Here is a 22,177-nt window from a genome sequence, read left to right as displayed (position 1 = left end):
ATGAGTTGTGGGACGGTGAGAACCGCTTGCTCTTACACCCAGTTTTGATTTTCAACGTAGACGTCATAAAAAATGGTATGAATAGAAGCCTGAGGCCTGGAATTGTTTTAGATTTTCATCTGTTCAAGTGAAAGCCATGTTCGACGGTGCATTAATCAAGTCTGAACCAATAAAAGTCTTAACTTTTAGCTCACTGCACCAGTACCTTAAACCTTTGGGCTGTTTAGATTTAGCCACTTTAAAGCCTTTCAGAGTCTGAACTCATCTGGAACTTCAGAGCCCCGTCCCGACCCGGATCTGTTTGCTTCACTGGGCCAGCTCTATGCCTCTGATCTCCTGTGTGATTGGTCCCTCAGCCAGAACCAATTAGCAAAGTGACCCCAAACACACACACACAATGTTAAGACCAGAGACAGAGAAAATGTGCAGGCGTCTCAGAAGGGAGGAAGGAGAAGGGAAGATGGTGGCGCAAATTTATGTTTGCAGCGGCCTCACCCAGTATTGGTGTGGGAAGATGGCGGCATGAATTCTCATTTGCAGCGGCCTCACTCAGTACCATCCATGCAGTGTCTTTGTCCACATCTGCGTCTAAGTTTGTCTTCGTTTGATGGCTGGGAGAGCTTGGTCTGCTGTGTCCTGTTGGCCCAGGGACCACACGGCCCTGCCCGGACCTGCGTCTGAGGAGGTAACGCTGAGGGTGGTCTGACGGGATGCGAAAGCGGGGCAGGCTAAGCTAACTGCTAGCCCATGCAGACCGGCAGTTCCGACAGTCATCCTGGCTGGCGGTTATTTGTTAGTTTGGGTATAGTGTGTGTTCTTGTAGTTTTTTTTGTCTTTGTGTTGCCTTGCTGTGGGCTGGGGGTAACGATGTTTGTGTAAAGTGATTCTGATTCTGAGAAGACGAGTAGATTAATGAAAAGATGGAGCCAGAGTGAAGTTGGCACACTGGGAAGATAGAGGCAGGAAGAGACACGTCATCGTCAACGGAGTGTACTAACAAGAGAAACTGTTTATATTAAGAAAGGACACGGATATGTTATCAGGGCTCAACCATCTTTTCGCTATTCACTGGCTGTATTTTCCCATCTGCAGCAGACAGTTGTCATACTGCATGCTTTATTGTATTTTTGTCTAGATGTGGATACCACTCGCATGGTGCCCACGTCTAACCCTGACCCTGTATAACAAGTCACATTTTAATCACGTAAATATAAAATGTGCTTGAATGAATCCTCGTCTGTAAAACTGTTATCTTGCAGATACGTCCAGATTCCCAGGCCCTTCTGTTTCGAGCCCAGCAATCGTTACGTGGTGGCCATCAGGTTCCAGCGCCACGGCGTCTCCCACAGGCATCTCACGGCCTTCATCCTCATTGACTCGGTGAGACTGTCTCTGTGTCTGAATTATTATTCATCTGCCAGTCTGATGTGTTCTTTATCTCTTGAAAAAGTTATTTTTCAGGGGTTGTCTATGAAACCGAAAAAAAACTGTGGTCCTATATTGATTTTGACCCCCCACGACAAGTTGAAGAAGTGATCATAAACACCACTGTTGTTAAAATTAGTGTTTAACTTTGTAAAAAAAAATAAAAAAATCCCATAAATCTCCACAAAAAGTACTAAAAATAAGTATCCTGCTCTCAGGGTCATGGGGACGCTGGAGCCTATCCCAGCAGTCATTGGGCGGCAGGCGGGGAGACACACTGGACAGGCTGCCAGGCCATCACTCAGGGCCCCACCCTGCTGAAATAGGTTCTAAATGAGTTCTGTTGACAACTGAAAGGAAAACCCAACATAAGTGTGTTAGTAAGGTGTCGGGCCACCACGAGCCTCCAGAGCTGAAGTTGTTCTGGAGGCTGTATGGAATCTATGACAAGGAGCATTGAAGATATGCTCCTTGTCATAGATTCTACAAGTCTCTGAACTCTGCTGGAGAGAGGAACTCTGGTCTTCCAAAAGATATTCCCTCCTCTAGTGTTTTGGTGATGGTGGGGGTGAGTGCTGTCTAAGACATCGGTCCAAAATCTCCCATAGGTGTTCAACTGGGTTTAGATGCGACTGTGAAGGCCCTAGCATATGATTTGCATCATCTTCGTCTTCAAACCATTCAGTGACCCCTTGTGTCCTGTGGTGGATGGGGGCATGGTCATCCTGGAAAAGACCCCTCCCATCAGGATAGAGATGTTTCATCATATGATAAAGGTGGTCGCTCAGGGGGTGTCCAGGTGGCCCCCCCGTGTTACCTCCGGCTTGGTCAGGTGTCCCTACAGACACAATTGGCCGTGTCTGTGGCTGGCAAGCCGGATGTGGGTACGTGTCCTGGTTGCTACACTAGCGCCTCCTTTGGTCAGTCGGGGCGCCTGTTCAGGGGGGAGGGGGAACTGGGGGGAATAGCGCGATCCGCCGACGTGCTACGTCCCCCTGGCGAAACTCCTCACTGTCAGGTGAAAAGAAGCAGCCAGCGACTCCACATGTATCGGAGGAGGCATGTGGTAGTCTGCAGCCCTCCCTGTCCCCGGATCGGCAGAGGGGGTGGAGCAGCGACCGGGACGGCTCGGAAGAGTGGAGTAGTTGGACGGGTACAATTAGGGAGAAAAGGGGGGGGAAAGCCCCCCCCCCCAAAAAAAGGTGGTCACTCAGAATAGCTTTGTATTGATTTACAGTGACCCTTCCCTCTAAGGGGACAAGTGGACCCAAACCATGCCAGGAAAATGCCCCCCACAGCATAACGGAGCCCCCGGACCCCCCTCGCTGTAGGGGTCAAGCACTCAGGTTTTCCTTTCATTTGTCACCTGTCTGTATACGTTGCTAATTGTAACGCAGACACTGATTTTAGCTCAGATGCTGCCATCTAGTGGCTATTACCCCGTTAGTGCACGTTTTGAATTCCAGTCTTCCTGAGGATAGGCTTGAAACTTGAAATTATGAAGCCCTTTTACCTAACCGTTTTCTCCTTTTCACAGGTTTTCTGCATTTCTTATCATTTTGCAATATTACCAGAATACTTTCCATTTCTTGAAGAAAATCTGCTATTCCATAGTCTTATACAGTCTTCTTGACGTTTGATTGGCCCTGTTTTGAACAGCTCTTTGTAATCGTGTTGATTCTGTCAAAGAATAACATGAGCCCTACAGCAACATCATGTGGCACCTGATCATACCGTGATTAAACGTTTTAATGTTCTTCTTCCTTTATTGTTTTTTCTTTCTCTTCATTAGCTGGTTCTTATTCCCAAGTACACCGAGCTTCCTGGATTCCAAGGAAACGATCCGGAGGTTGAGCAGCGACGTGAGGAGATGATTCGCTACATGTGTCTGGACTCCTTCATGATCACACCCATGCCTGCTCTGGCTGAGATGTGTGCTAAACTCATCTGTAGCATCTCATCTATCATTCATGATGGTGCACTGCGTAAGTGGAGGATGATGTGCATATGATCAAAAACATATATTTTCCAGTCACTGATTTTTACAAATAAATATCTTGTTGTTTTCTCCCACAACCCACAAAAAGTGATAGTCTTATTGGGGGTTTTTTTTCCTCCAGCCTGCCAATGTGATCCCCAGGGTTCCCTGAGTGCTGAGTGTGATAAGGTCGGAGGTCAGTGCCATTGTAAACCCAATGTGATTGGTCGGCGCTGTGACCAATGTGCCCCAGGAACCTATGGCTTTGGACCTTATGGTTGTACTGGTGAGCTTGTTTTGACATCGACGTTGTTTAATAACCAGATATCTACTTTCACCTAAACAGAAAAATCCAGGTGGTCTAACATAATTTCATTTATCAGTCAGTATTGCCAAAAAAAGAAAATAAACATACCTTGAAAACCCCTAAATCCTTCAATACTGTCCAATTTACTGCACAAATATCACTGCTCTTTGCTGTGATAAAGCCACAGACACCATTTCGAATTTCAACTTTTGACCTTCCACTTTCTTAACCTGTGCCCCCATTCCCTCACTTGCCCCAGCTTGTGATTGCCACTCCCAGGGTTCTTTGACCCACCAGTGTGACCCACTGACAGGCCAGTGCCCATGCAGGCAAGGTGCCACTGGGCGTCAGTGCTCTGAGTGCCAACCCGGCCAGTGGGGCTTTCCTAGCTGTAGCCCCTGCCAGTGTAACGGCCATGCAGAGAGCTGCGACCCACATACTGGCGAGTGCAGAGCCTGCAGAGACTATACAGCTGGACACCTTTGTGAAAGGTAGTAGAAATTAAAGTGAAAGAGCTAGTAGGTCAATGAGTAAATGAACAAAGTTGTTAAAGGGTAACTGCATGTGGGCTGCATCATTGAAAGTCACAGGGACAATACTTTTTCCATCAGTTAAATACATTGTCTAAAAAAGCGTCAGTCAGACAGATGAAATATCTCTCTTCTTTGTCTCAGGTGTGAGGATGGATTCTTTGGAAACCCAGTGCTGGGCTCTGGGGAACACTGCCGTCCTTGCCCGTGTCCAGGTAACCCAGGGAGTGATCACTTTAATGGGGAAACCTGCCATGCAGACCACTCCTCGAACCAGATTATCTGTAACTGCAAGCAAGGCTATACCGGTGAGATAGACGACAACAATCTAATCCGTACATGTCATAGACAATACTAGAGGGATGGAATTTTAGTGTATTTCAGTCAAATATACTGAGATATCATTCATATCAAAGGCCACATTTTTCCAGATCATTCATCATTCAGGGCATGGGTTCTAACAAAATAAAGCTGTGAGGGCAATGTACAGAGTTTTATTTGCTCCAAATTAGTTGTTACAGCATGCTTACAACTGTGACCCATAGGTCCACGGTGCGATCAATGTGCTCCTGGTTATTATGGCAATCCAGAGCAACCTGGAGGACAGTGCCGCCCATGCGAGTGCAGCAGCAACATCGACACGCAGGACCCTGGGTCATGTGACCCCAGAACTGGCCAGTGCCTGAAGTGCCTGTACCACACGGACGGCCCCTCTTGTTCCCACTGTAAACATGGTTACTATGGCAACGCACCAGCCCACGACTGCAGACGTGAGTAATAATATAATATTATAATAATAATATAATGAACATTTTATTTAAAGGTGCCTTTCATGACACCCAAGATCACCATACATCAAGTGCAATAAAACAAAGCAGTAAAAAACATTAGTGCAGTCAACAGTAAAACACAATAAGCAATAGAGTCTACATCAGCAGGAGAAAACAAAAAGATGAATTTGATGCTGTTAATGCTGCTAAAGTGAGTATGCTGGTTTAAAAAGGTGGGTTTTAAGAGCAGTTTGGAATTCCAGTAAGCAGATGTGACGTGGAATGGAGTTCCAGATTTTGGGTACAGCATAGGAGAAAGCCCTGGTGCCTGTTGTGCTGAGGTTGATGGCTGGTAGTGCCAATAGACCTGCTGGTGAAGACCGCAGGGAGCCAGATTGAGTATAAATCTGAAGGAGGTCTGTGAGATAAGCAGGGGATAGTTTATGAAGAGCTTTGAATGTTTATAATAAAATTTTATAATTAACCCACTGTGACACAGGAAGCCAGTATAATTGAATCAGCAGGAGAGACACATGGTCAGTGGACTTTGAAAGTGTAATAATCTGCAGAATTCTGGATGAGTTGCAGTCGGGGAATAAGTTTGTTGGGGATGCCTTTCACGATTACATTGCAGTAGTCAATGTGTAATGTGACCAAAGTATTGACTAAGACTTCCATGGAGTGTTGTGTTAAAACAGGGTGTAGTCTAGAGATGTTTCACAGATGGAAAAAGGCAATCCAGGAGACATTGTTTATGTAACTGGAAAAGGAAAGGATACTATCTACAATAACACCAAGGCTCTTAGCCTGAGCGGAGACAGATATGGTGGCTCCAGCAATGGCAAGTGAGCAAATATTCATTTTTGAGAATGTAGATTTAGTGCCAATGAGGGGTAGCTCAGTTTTACAACTGTTGAATTTCAGATAATTGTTAATCATCCATATCTGTATATTATGGCGACAAGCAGTGAGGGTACTGGAGGGGAGAATTGAAGTGGGCTTAGTGGACTCATGAAGCTGTGTATCATCATCATAGCAGTGGAAATGAATACCATAGTGCCGGAAGATGTTGCCAAGAGGGAGGAGGTAAATAATAAACAGGAGTGGCCCCAACACTGAAGCCTGTGGAACTCCACAAGGAACTATCAAACTTTCTGACCAGTAATTCTGAATTTGTACCAAATGTGTCCTGTCTATACGGTAGGAAGCAAACCACTGATACACAGTGCCCCCAACTCCAATGCTAGCCAGACAATCCATGAGGATCTGATGGGATATAGTATCAAAGGCTGTGGTGAGGTCAAGGAGGATGAGGATAGAGAGTAGACCGGAGTCAGCTGCACGAAGGAGGTCATTAGTGATCTTAACCAGGGCTGTTTCTGTGCTATGTTTAGGGCGACAGCCAGATTGAAATTGTTCACAGAAATTATTGTTATCAAGGTAGATCTGGAGTTGAGGGGCAACTACCCTCTCAAAGACTTTAGAGATGAATGGTTAACTGGAAATAGGCTGGTAGCTGTTTTGGTCAGTCGAATCTAAATTAAGTTTTTTTTTCCAGAGTTGGTCTGATTATCGCAACCTTCAGTGAAGGGGGAACTGTACCAGTGGACAGAGAGAAGTTGATGATGGAGGTTATCAGGGAGATGATAGAAGGCAGGCATGTTTTAACTAGGGTTGTGGGAATTGGATCCAGGTGACATGAGGAGGTGCTAGACTTAGAAATAAGTTCAGAAATGTGATTTTCAGTTGGTAGACTGCAGTCACATAGGACAGTGGATGGGGACAGTTTCATGGCATTTGCTGATGGTAGGTCATTAGCAGATGGTAGATGTTAGCAGAGGCTAGCTGATCATGAATGGTATGAATTTTGGAGTTGAAAAACTTCAAAAAAGCAGAGCATTGTTCATTAGAAAGGTTGCTGTTTATATTGGTTTCAGGTGGATTTTGTAACCTTTTAACTCTGGGGAAAGAGAGTTACAGTATTCCCTTCAGCTGTTATGATATTTGCATAATAGGATGTTTTAGCTGTTGAAAGAGCATTTTTGTAATGGAGTATATGATCTGAATATATTTGTTTGAGAACAGCAATTCCAGTCTTGCTGCAAAGCCTCTCAAGGCGCTGACCTACAGCCTTGAGCTGACATAGTAATTCGGGTGTGTTCCAGGGAGCAGTATGGGCAAATGAGACAACCTATGTTTTCAGGGGGGCTAAAGTATCAAATGTAGAAGATAAAATATTATTGTAGTAGTCAATAAGATCAGGGAGTGAGGAGGTAGGAGTAGGAATGGGGTTCGAGGTAATTAAACCGCTGAGATCATCTGGATTAACATATCTGATGTTGCGGTATGATATGGTATGACACACCCTTGATTTACTGAGCAGTAGGTTGGTGTTGAATAACACAGCTTTATGTTCAGAGATGGGTAGTTCAGCAGAGGTGATGTTATATGCTGTGATGCCGGAACAGCAAACTAAGTCCAGGATATGAGCCTTGGTGTGGATTATAAAGTTCACAATATTGTGTTAGATCAAAGCAGTCTACCAGTGCTTTAAAATCTTTATTGAACATGTAGTCAGTGTTAACAAAATGAACATTTAAATCCCCCAGTAGGATATTTGGAGACATTGCACTAAGGGGTGGTTAAAACCGTTGAGAGTTCAGTGATAAAAATATTCGATGCCTTAGGTCAGGGTTCCCCAATTAGTTTTCCCCAAGGGCCAAATTATGTCATGCATGCCAAGCCAAGGGCCAAAATGTCTGTTTGGGGGGGCGTTCCATTGCACCAGCAAAAGTTGTTTTATGTGCAGATGATGTTGTTGCTGCTATTGCGATTATTATTATTCCCATTATTATTTTATATTATCATTTGTAGTAGTAGTAGTAGTGGTAGTAGTAGTAGTAGTAGTAGTAGTAGTACTGCTAGCGGTAGCAGTAGTAGTGGTAGTGGTAGTGGTAGCAGTAGCAGCAGTAGTAGTAGCATTAGCAGTAGTAGTAGTAGCAGTAGTAGTAGCAGTAGCAGTAGTAGTAGTAGTAGTAGAAGAAGAAGAAGACGCAATCCTTCTGATGTCAGGCCTGTATTCTGTTGTGGCAAGCCTGAGGCACTGGCCAACATGTGGATTGGAGAGTCTGTTCCTTTCCTGGTTCTTGATCGAGTTCACTGAAGGAAATGATGACTCACATGTGTACATGGAGGGGAACATTGTGAGTAGGAGCATCGCAATAGCGCTCATGTTTTTGAATTGAGCTTGGGGAACCACACTGATCCAAAAGTCACTCACCCCAACGTTCTTGTGTTGTGGTTTGAGCAAATCAGATGTTCCCATCTCCAAGACCTTCATCTGAAGAGTTGCCTCATCTATGGAAGGTACCAGCCTTTTGGCCTCTGCAGTCCACTAGCTGTCAGTCAAAACAGAGAACATCTGTCTCAGGAGGAGGATGATGTCACCTGAGAGTTTAGGGGAGCTTTCAAATCATTCCTTGAGGTTTTCTGCCAGGCTGGTCACGAAATCCTTCATCATCGGATCCTACCACACTTCGTTCTTCTCGCAATGTTCCTGCAGATGTGGAAAGTGCAACTTTCTCCTGTGAAAGTCTCTCTCCAAAAGGTTCAGCTTTGACTGGAGAGCTTCAACCACCTCTTGCATGTCTGCAACAGTGTGGTTCTTGCTTGTAATTGCTGATTAAGGAATTTAGATGAGACATGATATCACACAAAAAATAACATGCCATCCCCTTACTGTCACTTAAAAACCATTGATATTCTTGGGTTTTTGGCTCTGCAGTCCGGGTAAAAATGACACAAGCTCACTGCACAGGTCGCCCACCCTCTCAGTAATTCAATAACTTATGCATATGTCCTTCCTCAGGTTGTACCTGTGTGACGGCGGGCACCCTGCAGTCACACTGCAGTGATGGAGAGTGCCACTGTGACAGGCAGACTGGCGCCTGCTCCTGCAGGGAGAACGTGGTGGGCCACAACTGTGACCTGTGTGCCCCCAACCACTGGAACTATGGTCAGGACAGAGGCTGTGAGTCCTGTGGCTGCAACCCTCAGCACGCTCTGGGGACTCACTGCAACATGGTAGGAGCCATGAAGGCCTGGAAATGACTCAAAAATTGATAAAAAAAAAATAGTTCTTTTAATGCCAAGTATCAATCTGATGTCTCTTATTAGAATTAGTTTACTTCCCGTTGTCTTTCTTCTTTCTACCTGTTACTGTCCCTCTCTATCTCTCTATCTTTGTCCCTCTCTCTCGCTCTGGCATCTGCAGTTCTCAGGCCAATGCCATTGTCGTCCTGGCTTTGGGGGTAAGCAGTGTACCGAGTGTGAGCAGTTCCACTGGGGAGACCCACGAGTGCAGTGTGATGGTAATTTACCTTTCAAGTAGATCTAAAAGAATAAACACATAACACTTGTAAGAAAAAGTCGGAAAATTCAACAGCCGTGAACATGAATTATGAAGCCCTGTCCAGCCAAAAGGCTATTTGTTGCACGTTTGCATGTGAGATAATTATTCAACTCCTGTCCTTTTCCTGAGGATTATATAACACATCTGCACATCTAACATGATTTATATGTAACTATTAATCCAAGCAAGAGGCCAGAGAACATTACTTTTGGTGGCATCATGTCTCATCCTCTAACACAACCTAACTCTTTTTTTCCCCCTCTTCCTATGCCTCGTCTGCCTCACTTCATTCCTTATGTTTTGGTTTCCCTCTATACCTCCCGCCCCCTCCAGAGTGCAACTGCCACCGGCTGGGCTCCGAGACGGCCCAGTGTGATCGAGTGACTGGGGCCTGCGAATGCAGGGACGGTGCGGCAGGCAGGCGCTGCGACCAGTGCGCTCGCGGCTTCACCGGCGTCTTCCCTAAATGTGTCCAGTGTCACCCGTGCTTCCAGCTGTGGGACGATGCCGTGTCTCAGATCAGGCGAGACCTGGACCACATCCAGCGTGTAGTAAGGAAGATCCTGGAGCAAGGAGGGACGCCAGGAATTGGGGATGAGAAGGTCAGAGAGCTGGAGAAGAAGCTTAGGCGTGTTCAGGATCTGCTCAGTAGTGGAGACAGTGACAGGATACATCAGCTGATTGGACAGAGCATTGATGACCTCAGGTAATGATGTCATGCGGTATTTGTTTTTTAGTTCTTATGTATTGTTATGTCACTATAATGTGTGGAATTTATCATTATGTTATTTCATTACTTACTGGGGACAAAAGACACACCATCATTAGGAGAGCAAAATAACAAAGAAATTCTATCTATCTATCTTCTTTATGTATGTATATATCTTTATATTTATTTATCTATCCACCTGTATTATTTATTTATGATGTAATTTAATAAAATATATATATGTATATATATTTTTTAATATTTAATATAAAATAATATATTTAATATATTTAATATTTATTTTGACATTTTAATATATTTTAATAATATATAAAATAATGTAATGTATTTATAATGTAATATTTATGTATGTATCTCTCTGTTGATTTGTTCATTTAGATTTTTTCTTATTCTAAACAAGGGCCTGTAAGCCTCTTATTAATTTTTTTTGTCTGACACCGAACCGTATCCTGCCCGGCTCTGTGTGTGTGTCCTGCAGAGCTGAGATCGCCCTGGCTGATGGGCGTCTAATGGGTGTGGCCCAGGAGCTGAATGTCACAGCGGCCCAGGATAGTGAACTGAACCGGATCCTGGGTGTCCTGGAGAAAGAGCTCATCGACATCAACATCACGGTTGCCAAAAAACACCGCCATCTGGAAAACTATCTGACCTCAGGATTTGCAGGTACTGTTGCAAAAATCAAACAAATCAGTCGTGTGCTTTGTTCATCTTTTCTCTTTTATATGGTACTCCGTGTTCTAACTAAAGCCGTTTTTATATGTTGTTGTTATCATTACACTCACAAACCCACCATGTGCCCCCACAGATCAGTTTGAAAACATAAAGAAGTACTCCCGGGAGTCGACGGAGGCGGAGAAGAGATGTAACGCCTCGGTGTCTGGTCCCTCCAGCCCTGTGATGCAGTCTAAAGACACCCGCAAGCGCACCGAGAACCTGCTGGATGCCAAAAAAGACCGGTTCCTCCGTACAGTCACCGCTCAGAAGAAATCTCTAGACGAGCTGCAGCATAAAGCCCAGGACTTGGACAGGAAGGTCTATCACCTCAGTCATAAGGTAGGCTGTGTGTGTGTGTGTGTGTGTGTGTGTGTGTGTGTGTGTGTGTGTGTGTGTGTGTGTGTGTGTGTGTGAAGTCAAATAAGTTGTGTAGTCCTAAATCACAATTTCGTCTCAATTTGTCACAACCGCAATCTGTGCAACTTAAGACCCTCGATTTGTTTAAGGAAAAACTTGATGGCAGATAAACTTTTCAGGAAAAAAAAAAGGAAAAACCTCAGAGAGAACAGAGTGAGTCCTCTTCGAGGATGGCTGGAGATGAAACTAATGCTGGGTCAATATACACTACCGTTCAAAAGTTTGGGATCACCCAAACAATTTTGTGTTTTCCATGAAAAGTCACACCATATGTTGTGAAATGAATAGAAAATAGAGTCAAGACATTGACAAGGTTAGAAATAATGATTTGTATTTGAAATAAGATTTTTTTTACATCAAACTTTTCTTTCGTCAAAGAATCCTCCATTTGCAGCAATTACAGCATTGCAGACCTTTGGCATTCTAGCTGTTAATTTGTTGAGGTAATCTGGAGAAATTGCACCCCACGTTTCCAGAAGCAGCTCCCACAAGTTGGATTGGTTGGATGGGCACTTCTTTGAGCAGATTGAGTTTCTGGAGCATCACATTTGTGGGGTCAATTAAACGCTCAAAATGGCCAGAAAAAGAGAACTTTCATCTGAAACTCGACAGTCTATTCTTGTTCTTAGAAATGAAGGCTATTCCATGCGAGAAATTGCTAAGAAATTGAAGATTTCCTACACCGGTGTGTACTACTCCCTTCAGAGGACAGCACAAACAGGCTCTAACCAGAGTAGAAAAAGAAGTGGGAGGCCGCGTTGCACAACTGAGCAAGAAGATAAGTACATTAGAGTCTCTAGTTTGAGAAACAGACGCCTCACAGGTCCCCAACTGGCATCTTCATTAAATAGTACCTGTTAGAGCCTGTTTGTGCTGTCCTCTGAAGGGAGTAGTACACACCGGTGTAGGAAATCTTCAATTTCTTAGCAATTTCTCGCATGGAATAGCCTTCATTTCTAAGAACAAGAATAGACTGTCGAGTTTCAGATGAAAGTTCTCTTTTTCTGGCCATTTTGAGCGTTTAATTGACCCCACAAATGTGATGCTCCAGAAACTCAATCTGCTCAAAGAAGTGCCCATCCAACCAATCCAACTTGTGGGAGCTGCTTCTGGGAGCGTGGGGTGCAATTTCTCCAGATTACCTCAACAAATTAACAGCTAGAATGCCAAAGGTCTGCAATGCTGTAATTGCTGCAAATGGAGGATTCTTTGACGAAAGCAAAGTTTGATGTAAAAAAAATCTTATTTCAAATACAAATCATTATTTCTAACCTTGTCAATGTCTTGACTCTATTTTCTATTCATTTCACAACATATGGTGGTGAATAAGTGTGACTTTTCATGGAAAACACGAAATTGTTTGGGTGATCCCAAACTTTTGAACGGTAGTGTATGTTGTATACATTCACTGATCAGCCAAAACATTAAAACCACTGACAGGTGAGTAAATAACATTGATTATCTCGTGACAATGGCATGTGTCGAGAGGTGGGATTTGTCAGGCAGCAAGTGAACAGTCAGTTCTTGAAGTTGACGTGTTGGAAGCAGGACAAACGGGCAAGCGTAAGGATCTGAGTGACTTTGACAAGGGCCACATTGTGATGGCTAGATGACTGGGTCAGAGCATCTCCAAAACAGCAGGTCTTGTGGGGTGTTCCCTGTTTGCAGTGGTCACTACCTGCCAAAAGCGGTCCAAGGAAGGACAGCCGATGAACCGGCAACAGAGTCATGGGCACCCAACACTCATTGATGCACATGGGGAGTGAAGGCTAGCCCGTCTGGTGCGATCCCACAGAAGAGCTACTACAGTGCACACTGCTGAAAAAGTTAATGCTGCTATGACAGGCAGGTGTCAGGACACACAGTACATCACAGCTTGCTGTGTATGGGGCTGCGTAGCTGCAGACCAGTCAGAGTGCCCATGATGACCCCTGTCCACCGCCAGAAGTGCCTACAATGGGCACCTGAGCATCAGAACTGGACCATGGAACAATGGAAGAAGGTGTCCTGGTCTGATAAATTATGTGGACGGCCGGGGGGGGTGTGCGTCGTTCACCTGCGGGGGGAGATGCCACCAGGATGCACTATGGGAAGAAGGCAAGCCGGTTGAGGCAGTGTGATGCTCTGGGCAATCTTCTGCTGAGAAACTTTGGGTCCTGGCATTCATGTGGATGTTACTTTGACACGTACCACCTACCTAAACATTTTTGCAGACCGGGTACACCTTGACATGGCAGCGGTATTCCCTGATGGCAGTGGTCTCAGGTGGTTTTAATGTTTTGGCTTATCGGTGTGTGTCCATATATATTTATATAGAGTTGTCATTCATGCCTCAGAAACAGCAGCCAGTGATGTTACTTTGAACTTATGGTCACCATCGAGTAAGTGACTGACAGCAACAACGTCGCTGCTTCCCCGAAGGTGTGTGGTGGTCATGGCAACGCCTCTGCCAATGGCAGCTGTCCATCCAGCCCATGCGGTGGCGCAGGTTGCCGTGACGCTGAGGGCCAGAGTGTGTGCGGCGGAGAAGGGTGTAACGGGACGGTGAGCGCCTCTCTGACGGCGCTGAAACTGGCCCGGGATCTCACAGACAACCTGACCGCCGCCAGTGAGGAGCTGCAGGCCACAGCCAGGAAGGTGTGTATGAGAGAACATATTTGGTCGCCACATCTTAAGTGCATGAAGTTTATTTTTTGCACAAAGCTTAACTTTGAAGTGAACTTTTGTATTGAAAAGAAATATTTGATGTGATATGCCCTTGATTCATTTGCATTAACAAAGAGCTTGGTGTGGAGGTAAAAATATTATTCCTGGTTTTAGCTGCGTTCCATAGTTAATGATAGGAATGTATTCTATAATTTATGCAAACAAGGAGGGCTAAAATCCTATATGCCTCCAATCTCTGAACAGACTATATTGATGATAACTTGAAAAGCTTCTAAAGTGTCTTTATATTATGGTTTTGTGTGTCCAGCTCCAGGACATAGCTGCTCTGACCCTGGATGTAAAGAGCCAAGCGAAGAAGACATTGGACAAAGCCCGGAAAAAGAAGGACCAGTTTGAAAACTCCAACAAGAAGCTCAAAGACTTCATAAAGAAGATCAGAGACTTCCTCACCGGTATGCTGCTAGCCTGTTAACCGGTTCTCTCTTTTATTTATTTAATTTTGGGGATTTCCCCCCCGTTTTCTCCCCTAATCGGCCAATTACCCCACTCTTCCGAGCCGTCCCGGTCGCTGCTCCATCCCCTCTGCCGATCCGGGGAGGGCTGCAGACTACCACATGCCTCCTCCGATACATGTGGAGTCGCCAGCCGCTTCTTTTCACCTGACGGTGAGGAGTTTCACCAGAGGGACGTAGTGCGTGGGAGGATCACGCTATTCCCCCTAGTTCCCCCTCCCCCCTGAACAGGCGCCCCGACAGACCAGAGGAGGTGCTAGTGCAGTGACCAGGACACATCCGGCTTCCCACCTGCAGACACGGCCAATTGTGTCTGTAGGGACGCCTGACCAAGCCGGAGGGAACACGGGGGATTTGAACTGGCGAGCCCCATGTTGGTAGGCAACGGACTAGACTGCTACACTACCCGGACACCCTGGTTCTCTCTTTTAGGATCAAATTGAAATTTGATGTATGTTGTCAGATGGCCAAATCCCAGTTTGCATTCATTTGCATGTATATTAACAGATTTTCGGGTAAAAGATCAAATGATCTGAGATCCTGTGGACGGTTTTGCAAAGCAAATGCATACCATGTTTCCCTCTTTTCTGCGCGTGTCCTGTCTAGAGGAAGGAGCGGACCCCGAGAGTATAGAGAAAGTGGCACTGCAGGTGTTGTCCATCACACTGCCTGTCAACAGGACCACTGTGAACAAGGTGGTCCAGCAGATAAAGGACACTCTGGCCAACCTCACTGACATTGAGGGTGTCTTCAACTACACCTCACAGCAACTTGCGAAGGCCAAGGACCTGCTTGAAAAGGCCAAAGATGCCAAGTAAGTGGGACAGAGGAAACAAGGATGTTAGTGGAGCTGGAGGAAGGAGAAATGCTGGCACGTTGGAGAGAAAATGTAAAACACTTGTAGAATATTAGAAATGAAGAAGAATGCCCATCCCAGAAACTCCTGGGATGGGCAACATGATCCAGGAAGGGCCAGCGGTGGGTGCAGGTCTTTGTTCCAACCAAGCAGTTACACACCCCAGTCTACAAATCAAGGTCCTTAGCAAAGACTATTGGTTGGTTAATAGATTCAGGTGTGTAACTGCTTGGTTGGACCCAACACACCAGCCCTTTCTGGAGCATGTTGCCCAGCCCTGTGTTACATCACAAGGTGTTGTGTTGGGCTAACACACTGAATCCTCTATCATGTCATTTGAGTTTAAAGTACAGCAGATCTCTAACCCTCCACCCTTTGCGCCTGTTCTTAGGCTCCGTGCGGAGAAAGTGAAGGAAACGGCCAATATTACCAGGGAGGCTCTGGACGTGGCTGGGAGGGCCATAGATAAAGCCAGTACCGCCCTGGACCACGCCCGCCACAATCTCGACAGAAGTAGAAATGCAACTGTTACGGTACAGTAGGCTCGGCGGCATACGTGTTGTCTGTCTGGTCATTCTGTGTTAGCTTAGGCGCAGGGGACAGACCAGGGCTGTGGACAGCTTGAGAACAGGTGTGTCTTTATCCAAGGCCGTTGTTTTGACCGTTTTGGATTTTCAAAGTTTAATAACTTTGTGGGGGGAAAAAAGATACAGATCTGCCACTCCCTGAATGCCCCTAAAATTGCATATATTTACATTATAATGAGACAATTAACTCAAGGTAATACATGGCTGTAGACTATATATATATATATATATATATATATATATATATATATATATATATATATATAGTACCAGTATAAAAAGTACCACTCACAGCCAACAAGTGCTGCGGGTGCTCAACTTGCACAGTGTAGCTTTAAAGTTCCTATGAAGTGGAAAATATGTTACATCCCACTTTATGAGCTTGCACACACATCTTGTAATTATTTTAACGCTGAGCTAGACAACCTGTCAAGAAGCAGAATGTTGCCCCCTGGCCCGGGGAGCAATACCCCGATTTAATGTTCTGTACAGCTACCGTTCCTGAAATTACCTCACCATCTCATCCTCGCCCTATATCTTCACATCCTGGACGTCCCGAAGTTTGAAATCCACAAACCATAAGATGCCCGAGGTCTCCGTCCACACTCTTCTGCCTGATCTGGTCATTTTCATGTCCTCCCTCATGTCCCCCCACCTCCATCCTTTACAATGCATTCTCCCCAAATGTCTCATCCATCATTTCCAGGTGGGTGAGAGGCTCAAGCAGCTGGAGGACAAGCAGATGGAAGCCATGATGCGTCTGGCCAACCTCTCGCTGGCGGTGGAGTCCCTCAGGAACAAGACGGAGCAGAACAGAGAGATGGCCCGGGACGCCAGGGCGCTGGCTAAAAACGCCACACACCAAGCTTCCACGCTCCCGCATGTAAGTGTGTGTGTGTACATGTTAGTGACGTGTGGCTCGGCTCTGGGGCCACCTGAACCCGTCAACAGCTGTAAACTGGCCCGGCGGCAAACTAATCCACGGTTGACAAATGGATGTCAGCGAACCTGCGACCCGCTATATCAAAACTGCTTTTTAAAAAACGCATTGGGTTTTTTTTCTAAGCATACATTTAGAATGTTTTGTTGGCTACCAAACGGTAGACTACACCATAGCCTACAAGGACGACAAGTGTTGTCTAAACTTGAGGGAGCATTTATGAAAATGCCTTTTTTTTGCGGTTTGTTGCTCTAACCTGCGGTGCAGTGTGTATTCTCCGTATAACAGAATTGAAATAAATCGGCACATCTGATCAGCATGTCAAGTTGACTGCAAATGCATTTTGTCAAATACAAAGCTGGGCAAGGCAGCACGGCGGCGCAGTGGTTAGCGCGGTCGCCTCACAGCAAGAAGGTCCTGGGTTCGAGCCCCGGGGTAGGCCAACCTTGAGGGTCGCCCCGGGTCGTCCTCTTTGTGGGGTTTGCATGTTCTCCCCGTGTCTGCGTGGGTTTCCTCCCACAGTCCAAAGACATGTAGGTCAGGTGAATCAGCTGTACTAAATTGTCCCTAGGTGTGAATCTGTGGGTGTGTGTGTGTGTGGGGGGGGGGGTCCTGTGATGGCCTGGTGGCCTGTCCAGGGTGTCTCCCCACCTGCCGCCCAATGACTGCTGGGATAGGCTCCATAATCCCCGCGACCCTGAGAGCAGGAGAAGCGGTTGGGATAATGGATGGATGGATGGACAAAGTTGGGCTGAAACCCTGAATGTGTTGAGGGGGTGTGACTCATGGTGCAGTGGAAACAGCTGACAGAATGGAAAAGGCTTCTCAGCACGCCTGTGTTGTGTGTGCACTGAGATGAGGCAGGATACATTTTGATAATCTATATTCTTTCGCATAAACTGTCTGCAACCCGCCCAAACTTCACCAACAAGATTTTTTCTGACCCAGACCCGCAGGTGTAAAACCACAGGTCTCGCAAACTTTGAGTCAACCCACTCAGCAGTAAGGCATGTACGTATATGTACGTAGGCTTGTTTACTTTAACAATGGTTCTAAACCAGTCATGCAGACCTCCAGCGCTGCTGGTTTTCTGTCCGGAGAGGCATCCTGTCTATACGGTCAGGAAGACGTTTGACCTGGAACACAGATAAATGTGACGGACTCCATGGCAGAACAAACCCGACAGTACCGTGGGTCTCAAGGATTAAAGCTGAGACTCACTGCTACAGAAATCAAATGATAGATTTTCTGCAACATTATTTGCAAGAACCCAACTCTGAACACCAGTTGAAGTGTGAGTGTTCATTGGTCCCGGTAGCGTGGCGGTCTGCTCCGTTGCCTACCAACACGGGGATCGCCAGTTTGAATCGCCGTGTTACCTCCGGCTTGGTCGGCGCCCCTACAGACACAATCAGTCATGTCTGCGGGTGGGAAGCCGGATGTGGGTATGCGTCCTGGTCGCTGCACTAGCACCTCCTCTGGTCGGTCGGGGTGCCTGTTCAGGGGGGGAGGGGGAACTGGGGGTAATAGCGTGATCCTCCCACGTGCTATGTCCCCCTGGTGAAATCCCTCACTGTCAGGTGAAAAGAAGCGGCTGGTGACTCCACATGTATCAGAGGAGGCGTGTGGTAGTCTGCAGCCCTTCCCAGATCAGCAGAGCGGGTGGGGCAGCGACCGGTACGGCTCAGGGATGGGGTGATTGGCCAGGTACAACTGGGAGAAGGGGCAAAATCCAGGGGGGAAAAAAGTATTTGTTGGTCCATCATCTTCACTGCTGAAATGGTTTGTGTCCTCCCCCAGCGGCTGAATGAGACAGAGGAGCGATACCGGGAGCTGCAGATGAAGGTGGACTCTCTCGGCACAGAGGCAGGAGGGCTGGACAGCATTGACCAGAAGGCTAAAAACATGAAAAAGGAGGCGGAGGACCTTTTGAACAAGGCCAACAAGGGCATAGACCAGCTCAAGAGTGAGTGCAGCATCCTTCCACAGACAGCTTTTGACATTTTAGTTTAGTCCGGTTCGCCATTTCTGAAATGGCGAACCAGACTAGAATCAGAATTTTGAGATTTTGTATGGAATTATCCGTTAGATTTTGTATTTGTTAGATTATTTGTTTGATTTGCTTAGTCTGTTTTATCTGTAAGTGTTTTGTCAGCATAGCATCGTCGTGGTTTAGCAGCTTTGGCCTTAAAGGTACAGTCCGTAATGACAGGCGCTGTGGAGTGCCCTACTGCCAACAGGAAATGTGATGTATTTCACAACCCGGGTCAGCGATATTGTGTATTGTTTGAGAGATGGTGACAACTAAAAGCCTTGAAGAGAACTGAATGCGATGCGGCGTTGGCTGGTTTCTTATTTGCATGTAAGAAAGCGAATGACATTGACACTGACCAAAAGACTGACCGAAGTGAAGCAGGCGGCAGCTGTGTGTTGTGATCTGTACCTTTTAAAGATGGACTGCAGGGCGTCCAGGTAGCGTAGCAGTCTACTCCGTTGGCTACCAACACGGGAATCGCCGGTTTGAATCCCAGTGTTACCTCCGGCTTGGTCGGGCATCCCTACAGACACAATTGGCAGTGTCTGCGGGTGGGAAGCCGGTTGTGGGTATGTGTCCTGGTCGCTGCCCTAGCGCCTCCTCTGGTCGGTTGGGGCATCTTTTCGGATGGGGGGGGGGATTGGCTCCGTGCATAACTGCAGTCCACTGACTTCTGTTTTCTACTGCAGTGGTCATACCAGTTTCCTGTTTGTTAGCGTGTGCTATTAACAATGGCATATTTTTCATGATGCCTGCAAGACTTATGAGTTATGGCTTATTATTTATGAGGGTGAGGATGAGTATCCTCATCATCATGATTGTGGATGTTACTTGATATGTACAACGTGAAACTTTTCACCCGTTTGCTGGTAGGTGCAGGTGAAAGTTTGTCGACAGTGGTGTGCATGTGGTTGACATTTATTCATGGTAAATCTTGGAGGCATCGCCAAAAATATGCCATTGTCAATAGCACACGCCAACAAACAGGAAGCTGGTATGACCGCTGAAATAGAAACCGGAAGGCAGTGGACTACAGTTATGCACAGAGTGGACGTGATCCTCCCACATGCTACCATCCCCCTGGCGAAACTCCTCACTGTCAGGTAAAGAAGCGGCTGACAACTCCACATGTATGGGAGGAGGCATGTGGTAGTCTACAGCCCTCCCCGGATCAGCAGAGGGGGTGGAGCAGCGACCGGGATGGCCCGGAAGAGTGGGGTAATTGGCCAGGGACAATTGGGGAGAAAAATGGGGGGGGGGGCTGTGGACCATTTTGACCACTAGGAGCGCTACTGAGCAAATGGAGTCACATTCTCTCCATGCTTCTGCACTTAAGTCCAGATGTAAACATTGGAGCCTTGCAGTGTAAACACTGTAGCCATCTCAATATGAAGATTAAGATTTACCAAACATCTGTGACGGTAATAACTCCTGACAGAATAGTCAGTGGGATCTCACGACATCCTGCACGAATGACGTCATGGTTGCAAATAAATCCCGGTTTGTTTACATGGAAAACTCGGCAGTTCAGCTTTAAATGAATGTGAGTGGGATTTAAAATTCCTCAAGTTGTAGGTTTTGTCCTCTTTTATTTTTAGCCGTCAGTGGCCTGCAGTGAAATCTCACCGTCTCCTCGTTTGAATGGTTTCAGAGTTGGAGAAAAAGTTCAAGAATAACGAGCAGCGGATGCAAAAGCAGCGAGACGAGCTGGCCGAGCTAGAGAAAAACGCCACCATGGTACGAGAGGAGATTCGAGACCAGGTGCACAAGTACAGCAACTGTTAGTGCTGACGTCACCGCCTCCTGTTTACTGTCCTGCTGCTGTAGTCCTTTTCCTTACACAGATAGCATCCGGATGTGGGCCACTTCAGGCAATGATGCGGCACTGATGGCCTTCTTCTGGCCCTGACAAAATGGATGTGAGCCTGAAGTTGCCCACATGTATAATAGCAAATATGGCCCAAACATGCCAAATCAGATGTGGGCCTTTTTTGGCAAAGATGCGATGCTCTCGGCAACATGTAATCTGGATGTGACCCTGAAGTGGCCCGTGTGGTAAATGGTGAATATGGCCCAAATATCACTGAACAAATACGGGCCACCTCTGGCAAATATGTGGCACATAGGACATTGCTATGGCTTGGTTCTGGCCCAGATCTGGCAAACAGGAGCGGACCACCCAAGTGACATCATTCCACGCGGTATGTGGGCCGGATGAAAGAAAGATGAAAGTTGGGTGTAGGACGGGTCTGGGCCACAGCAATTTTGCTATCTGGGGCAAGGGCAGAATTACACTGCATGACTCCTGTGGTCACTGGGGTTGGAAAAAACTACAAATCCCTTGCTGAGATGAAAACAAGCAAAGCACTGGTCCTACCTACATTCATTCACCGCTCTTTTAAGTATTACACATTTGCTATCAAGTGTTTTATTGCATAATTGCCTCTTTTTTGTCCATGACTGTATTACTTTTTGACCCAAGGATATTGGCACCACCTGGCGTCTGTGTCTCCAGGCCAACCGAGAATATTTGTTGAATTGTGTATGTCCAGGATAACTGATTTCCGAAACAATGAGAAGAAATATAATAGAGTATGCTATCAGAAAATTATAATTTTGACTGAAAGCTCTTTCAAGATGTTATTTTGTCTCTGCTGTTATTCAACCACAGTACTTACATGCTATTTACAGTATGACATTTCTACCGAGAAGGTAACGTTTTATATAGACGACTGCCAGATGTTTCCCTTTATTTTTGTTACAAAATGTGGCCTTGATGAAATAAAATCAAATGCATACGCACACTCCTCTGCAAGTAAATGCCGTTGCAAAGTGTTATCGAAAGACATGGAAGACAAAATAAATACGATACGTGCAAATGTTAAAGCATGTCCAGTTCTGTTCATCGTCGTCTCTACCATTGTGTGTGGGTGCTGTGTACTTCATCGCCCACCTGTTGGGAAACAAATGCACCTTTGTGAAAATACACAAAATATTGTCACAATGGGGCGTTTAGTTAGAAAGGCAGCATGAGCATGAGACATTATGAGGATGAGTTTCCTCATCCACATATTTGTGGACGTAACTTGAGATGTCCAACCTGAAACTTTCCCCCTGTTTGCTGGTAGGTGCAGGTGAACGTGTGTCCACAGTTCTGTGCATGTCGTCCACATTTAGCCATGCAAGTGAATTTAAGTTGAGGTAGTACTTTACACGTTGTTGATTAGACAGTTGTTGTTTATGATGCGTTTTAATGCCCACCCAGTGAAGCATTCCCCCAGTCTTTCCTCGACCTGAA

The 22,177-nt window shown here is 46.1% G+C and overlaps 1 protein-coding gene across 1 annotated transcript in view; it reads left to right on the top strand.

Annotated features, from left to right (window-relative positions):
- lamb2l (laminin, beta 2-like) overlaps positions 1 to 21,760 on the top strand; it is a 77,744-nt gene extending 55,984 nt beyond the window's left edge. Inside the window, exons 18-35 of the mRNA XM_056302180.1 lie at positions 1,260 to 1,380; positions 3,218 to 3,410; positions 3,546 to 3,689; positions 3,970 to 4,201; positions 4,385 to 4,548; positions 4,786 to 5,010; positions 8,879 to 9,093; positions 9,284 to 9,380; positions 9,755 to 10,127; positions 10,630 to 10,814; positions 10,957 to 11,204; positions 13,704 to 13,919; positions 14,257 to 14,401; positions 15,068 to 15,275; positions 15,709 to 15,850; positions 16,611 to 16,787; positions 18,645 to 18,810; positions 20,531 to 21,760. Coding sequence (XP_056158155.1) covers positions 1,260 to 1,380; positions 3,218 to 3,410; positions 3,546 to 3,689; positions 3,970 to 4,201; positions 4,385 to 4,548; positions 4,786 to 5,010; positions 8,879 to 9,093; positions 9,284 to 9,380; positions 9,755 to 10,127; positions 10,630 to 10,814; positions 10,957 to 11,204; positions 13,704 to 13,919; positions 14,257 to 14,401; positions 15,068 to 15,275; positions 15,709 to 15,850; positions 16,611 to 16,787; positions 18,645 to 18,810; positions 20,531 to 20,664 — 3,385 coding nt within the window. The 3' untranslated portion in view covers positions 20,665 to 21,760. The remainder of the gene's footprint in view (positions 1 to 1,259; positions 1,381 to 3,217; positions 3,411 to 3,545; positions 3,690 to 3,969; positions 4,202 to 4,384; positions 4,549 to 4,785; positions 5,011 to 8,878; positions 9,094 to 9,283; positions 9,381 to 9,754; positions 10,128 to 10,629; positions 10,815 to 10,956; positions 11,205 to 13,703; positions 13,920 to 14,256; positions 14,402 to 15,067; positions 15,276 to 15,708; positions 15,851 to 16,610; positions 16,788 to 18,644; positions 18,811 to 20,530) is intronic.
- Positions 21,761 to 22,177: the final 417 nt, after the last annotated feature.

Source organism: Lampris incognitus, chromosome 2 (assembly GCF_029633865.1).
Source record: "Lampris incognitus isolate fLamInc1 chromosome 2, fLamInc1.hap2, whole genome shotgun sequence".
Taxonomy (NCBI): Eukaryota; Metazoa; Chordata; class Actinopteri; order Lampriformes; family Lampridae; genus Lampris; species Lampris incognitus.
Note: the sequence above shows the minus strand (reverse complement) of the source record. Positions and strands in the feature narration are given on the sequence as shown.